Source organism: Thermobia domestica, chromosome 13, assembly GCF_964235325.1.
Source record: "Thermobia domestica chromosome 13, izTheDome1.hap1.1, whole genome shotgun sequence".
Taxonomy (NCBI): domain Eukaryota; kingdom Metazoa; phylum Arthropoda; class Insecta; order Zygentoma; family Lepismatidae; genus Thermobia; species Thermobia domestica.
In genome coordinates, this window is record NC_137466.1 from 51,982,358 (window position 1) to 51,992,548 (window position 10,191).

The 10,191-nt window shown below is 35.0% G+C and overlaps 1 protein-coding gene across 1 annotated transcript in view; it reads right to left on the bottom strand.

Moving 5' to 3' along the window:
- The window catches only part of LOC145668146 (homeobox protein engrailed-2-B-like), a 97,696-nt gene extending 91,121 nt beyond the window's left edge, over positions 1–6,575 (bottom strand). The window contains exon 1 of the mRNA XM_081735725.1: positions 4,537–6,575. Coding sequence (XP_081591851.1) covers positions 4,537–5,368 — 832 coding nt within the window. The 5' untranslated portion in view covers positions 5,369–6,575. The remainder of the gene's footprint in view (positions 1–4,536) is intronic.
- Positions 6,576–10,191: the final 3,616 nt, after the last annotated feature.

The following is a 10,191-nucleotide window of genomic DNA, read 5'->3' on the forward strand; positions in this document are numbered from 1 at the left end:
CAAATAGTTTATTTTTAGTGGAAAATATAGTAATTTACAAACATAGTCTTTTAATTTCCACGTGTGACCAATTCCTGAATATTTTCAGAACCAATCTGAAGAAAAATTAAGCGGAATTTTTCTTAGTCTTATTAATACCAGGATACTGATATTAGCTTTAAAAAATATAATCCGTTTCGTTACACTATTCTTTTAAAGAAAACTAGCCGGTAAGAAAATATTATTACACTGGTACTCCAGAAGAAGACTAGCTGAATATTTGAGAACTGATTAGTCATATAGAGATGAGAAACAATCAAAAATATGCCTATAAAATACTAAAATGAACTTTTCTTAGCAAGCTCAGAATAATTTAAAATATAAAGGAAAAGAGTTTTTAATATTCCGAATATATGTTAAGACTATCAAAAACATTTATAAAACAACATAAAAAAACATTTATAGCGACGTAATTTCGAATTTCTATCTACGTAGAGAAGCTTAAGAAATAGCTAAAATAAATAAAAGTTAATCATTACAATGTTTATAAAAGTTCTGTAAATATTTTTTTTTATTGTTTTCTCTATCATACATATCTAGCAAGCTATTATGTGTAATTACCTTTCCTGTAATGATCATTAAACACTTCAACAACTGTCGTACTTGTAGTACAATATGAATGAACTTCCTAACACACTTGAAGATGTTTCTCCATCCATCTCTCTCTCTCTCTCACTCTCTCTCTCTCTCACACACACACACACATACACTATGTAAGGACATAGAGAATCGATGCGTTTAGAAAGGGAGTTAGCACTGACGAAATCTTTAATGACGTTCGGTAACTTTCTCGTATTAAAAGCTTCGAAATGAATGCAAAGAAAATACAGTGTATTTTTTTTTTTTTTTTTGGTAAAATTAATATGTATTACTGACAAATGTATTGACAACATATCCTCTTTATAAAAGATGAATATGTCAGTGGGCCTGATAATAAACGGTCGTACTAATAGGCGTCGATATCTGTCTGTCTGATACCAATAGATGTCGCTAGTCAATTTTTAAACTATTATGACAATTTAATTGCAACTTTAACTGTAGTGTTTCAATTTAATTATTTGAAAATGGATAGAGATGATACTGAATATGAACATGTTTTGCTATTTGTTATTATTACAAGGGTTGTAACTATAAGCTACTTAAATTTGTTACAATCGCAAGTTAGTTGGTGGACAAACTAAAACAAAACTTTAAGTTAAACCTCAACAATCAGAACTTTTAATTAGGCATGATTTTAACCTATATTGTACAGCGGGCCAATAGTTCAGGCACAACAACAAATTGCTATTAAATTAGAATCAAGCGTAACATGAGAAATATGGTTCATATATATGTATGTATTGTCGTTACTGTCATTTTTTTTTATTATTCTACTATCAAATTGAATACTCCTCCGTTATAATGACAGAACTTAACACCGTTGCTAATAACACACTTGCTAGTGATCCCTTGCAATTCATCTTAAAAATGGTCAAGCGTAGATAAACTTACATAGCTTATTATTGAAGATCTTAGTTCAGGTACAAAATTCAATCCTCAATCAATTTACATGAAATAAATTAAAGAAAAACAATTACATTTTGAAATATAATAATAATAATAATGCAACTGCGGAAGGCAATTTTAAAACAAGAATTTTAGGAATGATCAAAAAAATGGATCAAAAGATTTTCGTATTTTCTACGGAATAAGCACATCATACCGAGTTAAGTGATAGTTTGGGTTTTGCTACACTATATGTAGTTCTCCAGATATAAGACCTACAAGATTTTTTTTGCCTGAAATAGACTATGTTGGATCTTTTGATCCAAAAATGATTGTTCTTGTCTAGATCTATGTAATCGTTTACATCTTAGAAGTTCCACGGTCGTATTTATTTTTTCTCGTATCTCTATCGATAATTCTTCATTCAAGCATATACCTCCGAGATTTAAGCTATATTGACACAAATCATATGTAACTATGTTAAGAATAAGTTATAGAATTTATTACTTGTAAATTAAATAACTCAGTTTTACTATAAACAGGAATGTCACGCCAAAAATTTAATATAACTATGTTGCAGTTAACATGGCTTAAGAAGTTATCGCGTATCCCTTAGGGTACGCGTACTACAGGTTGAATACTACTTATCTAGATGAACTATAGTGCTATACAATATTTGCGATATCAATCTCAAATCTCACAAGAAGAAAGATAGTAACCATTTATCTGGCCTTACTAAGAGGATATGAAAATATACAAACATAATTTACCCTAAAACATTTATGAAATATTGGCATCCGTCATAATAATACTGTATATTCTAAAAATGTTTACAAAATAATGGCGTAGAATAACAATATGATTTATTGGATAAAATTCTTGTAAAATACATCACTATTAGACAGGCTCCGAAATTTCCTTCACACATTAATGCATTGCAACTAAGTTATTATTATTATTATTATTATTATTATTATTATTATTATTATTATTATTATTATTATTATTATTATTATTATTATTATTATTATTATTATTATTATAAGCCGTAGTTGTTATAACTACATGAATGAAATGGTAGCTGTCAATCAAAACAGAAGTAAGAAAATAACAATACATGTAATTTTTAAAAGAAAACGCACGGTAAAGTTTACAAAGTTGTAAAATTATTTGATAGTTTTTTTTTTAAGAATTATATTTTGCACTTGCTTACAATTTTACCTGATTTGTGAGAATTATCACAGTAAAATCCATTAAATTATACTTTTAAAAAAATATTGCTCCTCTATTGATAGATATTTCCTTGCTAGTAGTTTTCGTTAATTAAATAATAATTATAATATAAATTTCATAGTCTTCAAGCTCTTCTATAAATTTTGGACAAATTTTTCATTGTGTTAATACAAATAGGTACTTATTTGTATGTACATTATAGTAACATATAAAGATAATTTTAAACCTGTATTATAAATGTTCACGTTTTAAATAAGAAATCGGCTCCTATATAATAAGTAGCTACGCTTTGTAAGTTATGTGTACAATAACGAAAAATGAATATCATACAATGCATTAGGGCTAATGTGTAGTTACTCTCCAAACAAATTCAGTGAATCACGACTTATATGTATTTATATGTACAGAAAACCAAGCTTAAATGGGAACTATAGCTGGTGTTGCACTTCAGATTAAAAAAGAAAAAAGCAAAAGTGAACGACACATAATGAAACACATTGAGTCAACTGCAATGTATCAATGACACGAAATAAGTCGTGCAAATTGTTTATATTGATTTTTGCGCACTGTAATGTGTACTGTGTAGCATAAAACAGAGCCGCAACAAATTACCAACATACACGCATGGATTACTCTCAGATGAGGTTAGTTATGATTTGTGCGACAAATACAGGATTGTGATAAAAAATATTGTTTTGTTTGTACATTCAAAATTTAACGTTCATTTTCTGAATCGAAGCTATTTAAAGCGTGGACTTACAATTTAGCTTAAGTATGGTACTCGTATCACATGTAACTCCACCTGGGATCGAATTCAGGACACTATTCACGTCACAGAAAATGCAACTAGATTCTAACAATACTATGTATCTCCTTTGCCAATGGAAATAATAATAATAATAATAATGATGATGATAAACAATATTATTTACATTATCGATTTTAGATAATTTAGCATTGTAATCATAACCTGAAACATTATTCCATTATCTTCGTACTTATGAGAAGAAAGGTCTTTAACATTGTGAGGGATGCCATTCAAAATCTAGCTTACAAAATCGAGTTAAATCTCAGTAATGATAACTAACTCTGGGAATTGAACCCAGGAACTACAGCTATAAGTTCAGACAGTTATTTTGTAGGTTAATAAAAATAATCAAATTGGATAGTAACGTAACTTTAATAGGAAAAGAATTTTGATCTGAATGACTCAGCAGACTTTCACGCCTCGTCGTTATAGACCGTTTGTCAATAACAGGATTGGAACATTTAATCACTAAAAGCTACGCGCAAATGGACAGATTACCATCTTACATAAACTGCAATCTCATTTTCAAACGTACAGATTGGTATAACAGCACTCTCATACCAAAATGTGGACTCAATTATTCCTCATAAATTAACACACTCGCCTAGTTCTTGTATCATACACATAAAAATTATATTTGTAGCCTCTACGTACTGTATTTATATGTATAATAGTCCCTAAAACGTGGATCGTGTGTCTGGTAGACAACAGTACTAACATGCAACTCATATAAACAATACTAGGCCTTCGGCATAGAATGTAGTATATCGACTCACGTCACAATATTCTCGCTGCACGTATATTAACTGACATATTTGTAGAGAAATCTGTCTGTCAACAAGCGTATGATGTTACAAAGCAATTTTAAAATAATAATAATAATAATAATAATAATAATAATAATAATAATAATAATAATAATAATAATAATAATAATAATAATAATAATAATAATAATTTATAGTACTTACCTGACGATGGTCGGTCTGAGTACCTCGTGCAGTACACCCACGCTGGCCAAAGCAATGGTCCTTTAGGTATCGCTGGTTCGACTTTCTCTAGTGGCACCGCAGGTTTATTAGAGTCTGTGCTTGATTTTGTACTGTCAGGAGATGATGGAATAGTATTTGTTGTTGTCGTCGCCCCGTGTGGTGGTAAGTCACTATTCCTACTATTGCTTGAATCTTGCAGCCGCTTTTCAGATTCTGACTCCGAAGACTCCCGCCGCCTATGATGGTGATGATGATTGTTATTATGACGATGTGTGTTGTCACCATTGTATGACTGTGGTCTGTGATAAGTCCTTGGTTCAAATTTTTGTTTCTCTTCAATGGCACGTTTTCCAAAGTCCGGTCTTAGGATATTATCAACGCTGAACGTGAGAGAAGTTCGTACTGGGTTTGGTTGATGGTTAGGTCGCGGACTTTGGGGTGGGAAATTGTATGACAAAAGCGCGGGAGCACTGTGTGACTGATGGTTTGACGGCGGTGACGAAATTGGTCTTAGAAACGGTGACGTACATTGACTTCCTGGCATAGATAATGAAGAAGGACTCATACTTCCTGACTCTTTCCCGGAATCGAATCCCGGACTACCAATTCGCCCTGATGATGATGATGATGATGACGATGGGGATGGCGACATTGATGACACAGAAGCTGCCGATGATGAGGATGTTGCTGGACTAGGGCTAGGACCAGGGCTTGAAGCATTGTTGGGACTCGATCTGTCGGTTTCTAAAGCCATTGTTACACAAGAAGTTTGTTCTGTGGTAATAACGTCCACTTCTTCACTGTTGCACATAAGAAAAATAATAACAGGAACTTTTTGGGGAACTAACTGAAACGAGAACTAACTAGTTCAATCTACCTCCTCCATTTGTTAGAGTAGATTGAATTATGTTTATTTTTATTCTAAAAAAACACACAGTTTTAGTAAATTGCTTGTCCTTTTACTAGTAGCTTTTCCGTAAATATTACAATGGGTGTGTTCATAGTCCCATAGAACTACACGAAAACAGTTAGATTTCCTGTGGAGAATATCGCAGCATAGCCAAGGTCATCCGAAGCTAAGTCAGAAGCTCACTGATTTCACCTTTTATGTTCTATTCCTGTCAGCGCTTCCTCGACAATGTTCTGACAAGTCACAGACACACGAGAACAGCACACTATTAATCAAGACACACTCACTGCTTCCTGATCTTCTGAAGTTACTTCATAGTCACTGTTCTGGTAGCTAGTTCCAGGAACACAAGTTAGTCTTCGAATGGCACGTCTATGGACTTTTGTTGATGTCTCCACGGGTCACAGAATCCACATGTGGTCTACAAGTCTTCTTATTTAGATCAATACTATACTAAGCTTTGTCCAAAACATCTTTGTCGTCTTATGTTCGAGATGTGTGACGCGACCGGCAAGTGAAAGTGTTTTCGGTTTTGGTTTTTAGACTTTTAGTACCAAAATAGCCACACTTCTTTAAATATATATATATATATTAGTTGTATTTTCTTCTTTAACATATAGGGAGCATTACCTGATAGATAGCTATTGCGTGCAAGAAAGAGTATGTGTTTATTTGTTTGTGTCGACCGGATGCGTGTCTTTCTCTCTCTCCCTATACGTATGTGAACGTACGTATGGCTGTCACTTGCTGTTACTGACAAGATTGGATAAGTTGTTGTTTTGTCTGCTTTGACGTTTTTCACGAGGGAAAAACGTCTCAATATTTTTATATATCTATCTCTCGGGTGTTGTTGTGTGGCGTCTCTGTGTGTTTTTGCGATGATCAGCTGCTTTCAAAACCTCAAAATCCCGAGGGTTAAACAAACGGAGGGAGGGTATACGTGTGTGACAGGGTAAAAGAAAAAAAAATACCTCAACCACCACCACCACTCGTGTGTTGTGTTTTAGGCCTAAGCGGTTTGGTTTCTTGAACCCGTCACCGAGTCTTCCCAGAGAGCCTCGACCACGTTGTGCGCTCGATTCTTCCCCCACTACACTGCTGTCTGTCTCACTTCAAACGTCACAGCTTACTTAACACGAGCCACACCCCGAGGAGGTTCACGATACAGCGGCCAATCAGAGACAGGTTTACTGGAAAGAGTACCCGACTTTGGGCGGTGTCTGGTGACGTTCTATTGGTTCAGGGAAGACATTTGACGTCCGCTTAGGGCGGAGTTGAAGATTAAGCTGTTGATAACTCGAGACTTCATCAACGCAGTGAAGTGGTTTGTAAAATGAAACAGGCGCCTAACTACTGAGCCTACAGTAAATACACAAACCGAGCACCGTATATTTAAAAGTATGAATTTTCTCTCTTCTTTCTCTCTCTCTCTCTCTCTCTCTCTCTCTCTCTCACTCATCGATTTGTTTTAGAAAACAAGAGCATCTACTCATTTTACATGTCACAACACCAACAAGGTAAAAAAACATATAACTTCACTGTTGTAACACGAGATTCTCCGTTACTTATAGCGTAATGCTATAACGTGCTATCATCGCGTTGTCAATATGTCATAAGTTGATTATTTAATAAATCTAAAATATACCAGATTTCCTTACTATAATCAAAATAACGATCAATAATAGGCTGGGGCTATGTGATAAATCAATGCAAAATTACTGAAGACTTGAACAAACGAAATAACTCATTTTCATCATCAAATATTTTGTACGAACTACTAATGCTAAGTTCAAGCACGGCGTTCTGGTTTTGATTTTCCTTTAAAAATCAGGGCTTATAATGGTAACGCGCAATTAACTTTGAAATTTTATTTTATCATAACTAGAATATAACAGGTTTTGTAGATCATTTTCTGCATTTCTTAAGCTGGAATAATTTAAATATTTTATAGTAGCTACCAGGGTCGGATCCAGGATTTTCTGAACAAGGGTGCAACAATAACTACAAACTGTTCAAAGTGACATGTGACAATACTCTTTACTCCTGACAACACTGGTTCATAGAGCGCGGGGGGAGAGGAGCGGGTCGGAAGTGATATGCAGAAAAAAGTTATCTCCTTCTGGCTTCTGTTTTTTTTCTGTACTTGACAAATGCTATATTGTTTTGTTTGATGAATCCTTTTCCTTCAACCTTCAGAAAATCGACTTAGACCCTAAACTATTGCCTTTGCAAAGCTCCACTTTCTTTTAAGCCCCAAACGGAAACATGACTGCAGAAAGTTTGGGAAAGTGTTACTATTTTCACTGCTAACTTCTCATTTTAGATAGTGTATATTTACAACGAAGGGGGGGGGGGAGGCACGTGCACCGGTGCACTCCCTCTAAATCCGGCCGTGATAGCTACCCTTTCGTGGCCCAGTAGACTAGTTAGTGAATGTGCTTACCTTCTTGTAGTTGCAGATTCGTGTGCTTGTCTAAGGAAGTAGCTACTTGTTTCGGAATGCAAAATCAAGTAATGGCTCGGACTTCACGTTTCGCAGTAAATACTTTTTCTTAAGGTTTTGCTGCTGAAATGGGACATTAAACATAAAGCCACTTACAAGTGGGCAGGGGTGCACCCACGGGGAACCACCGGGTCCAGACCCCTCTAGAAAAGTCTTCCTAAGTCAACATACTTTTGTACATTTTTTTGATAGACCTAAAACTATAGGACTTACTTCCTTAACAGGGAAATGACTGATGTAACATGACAATTTGATCTAACACTTCATCTGTACTTTTTCCCTTAGTCTATAAAAACAATCTAGTTCTATTATTTTTAAAGGTGGAGTATTTTAAAATTACTTATCGTCTTTTCGGGTGCAGGATAATACTACTCGTTCAATACTACATAGACGTGATGTAGTGGCTTTTAATATTGGGCCCAAAGCTTGGACCCCTACCAACAAAAAATTCTGGGTGCGCACCTGCAAGCAGGGCTATAATTCCCCCAAGTATTTATGGCCCAGTAGGGCCTATAGCATAATCTCTAACTATCTTGTCTTTGGTATGAGCGGTCCCAGATTCGATTCCCGGTGGGGGCATTAGGTCGAAAAATTGTAAAAGCTTTTTCAGGCTAGCCATTCTGAGTGAAATTTATCTTCGGTTTTACCCATTCACATCAGGCAAATGCCAGGATGGTACTTATCATAATGATCGTAGGTCGCTTCCTTCCTTCCTCATTCCTTTCTTTTTCATCAATTCTGAGGGCAGTGTGATTGCCGAGGGACGTCATCTCTCATATGTGTGAAGGGCTAATATGGATATAGAGGCGGAAAGCCCAAGAAATCTAATTCCAATTCCTTATCCTAATCTACTATTTCCCCCCAAAATTTATCATTCGCAAGTTTGACTGAAGGACCATTTTCAATTCTCCCAAATATTCTCATGGACTTGCAACCTGAATCCTAAAACTTGTCTGTGGGTATCCATTGTACAAGCACAGTAGTAATATAAGCATCAGTTGTCTATGTGTCATTGTTAGGAATACGTGTATCACTGCTAGTGTTGCCCACGATTCGAGACGTGAAACATTACAATTCTCGTCTCATTTTCGAGACAAGACGAGAAATTTCTCGAATCTCGTGGACAATAGATCTACTAGCTCTCTCACCCAAGTCTTAAAGTTCAAACAACATTGTTTTAGTGTTATATACACAGAGAAAAGTCCGTTCCTCCGGACAGCGGTATATTGTACAAATATACGGTTTCCTCTTACTTACTACAGAAAACAGTACGGAGCATACGTTATCCGTATGTTACATAGGCACTGCCCTTAGGTGTTACATCATGCCGTCTGATATCTAACAGTTTTCCGTATATCACATGCATATACTTATGTTACCTTCGTCTGCTATACGTTATATACATCCATTCGTATGAGAGATCCTGACCGCTTATATTGTTTCATACGGAAAATACGTATAGATTGAAAACTTATACAGAAATTATTATAAAACATGCGTTTTCAATTATACGTCTACTGTACATTAAGTCCCAAAAAACTACAGGAATTACGCATGTAACCTACCTTTTTAAGTACGCCACCTACAATTTTTTCCTCAGTGTAGTTCATAGTATAAAAAAAACTATAAATTGATGGAGTGATTGCACGAAACACAATGAAAAGTATTTATACAATATTATACTTCAATAATAAGCACGGTCTAAATGTTGTTATACCACACATTTCGTAGATCTCTTGTGACACAGAAAGATTCTGGTAATTTGTAGGTGAAATTAACGATAAATGAGGACGAAAACTTGCTTATACAAATTCTTCAAAACGAAACTAGAAAAAAATTTCCGAGAATCGAGACGACACGAGAAACAATTCTTTGACAATCGAGAGGAGGCGGGTGAGTTTTCCACCAAATTTACGAGTGAGATAGGGGAAATCTTGTTTTTCGTCTCCTGGGCAACACTACCTCGACACATGCCCTTAGTAGCAGGCTTTATAGAAAAATATACATCACTGTTAAGAATGAGTGTGTAACCGTTAGGAATAGTCTATGTGTATCATCGTTCGGAATATTCTATGTATGTCACCGCTAGGAATATTCTGTGTGTCACTGTTAGAAATACTCTATGGGTGTTACTGTTAGAAATATTCTGCGTCTGTCGCCGTTAGGAGTATTCTATGTATATTACCTTTAGGAATATTTTATGCGTATCACCGTTAGGAAT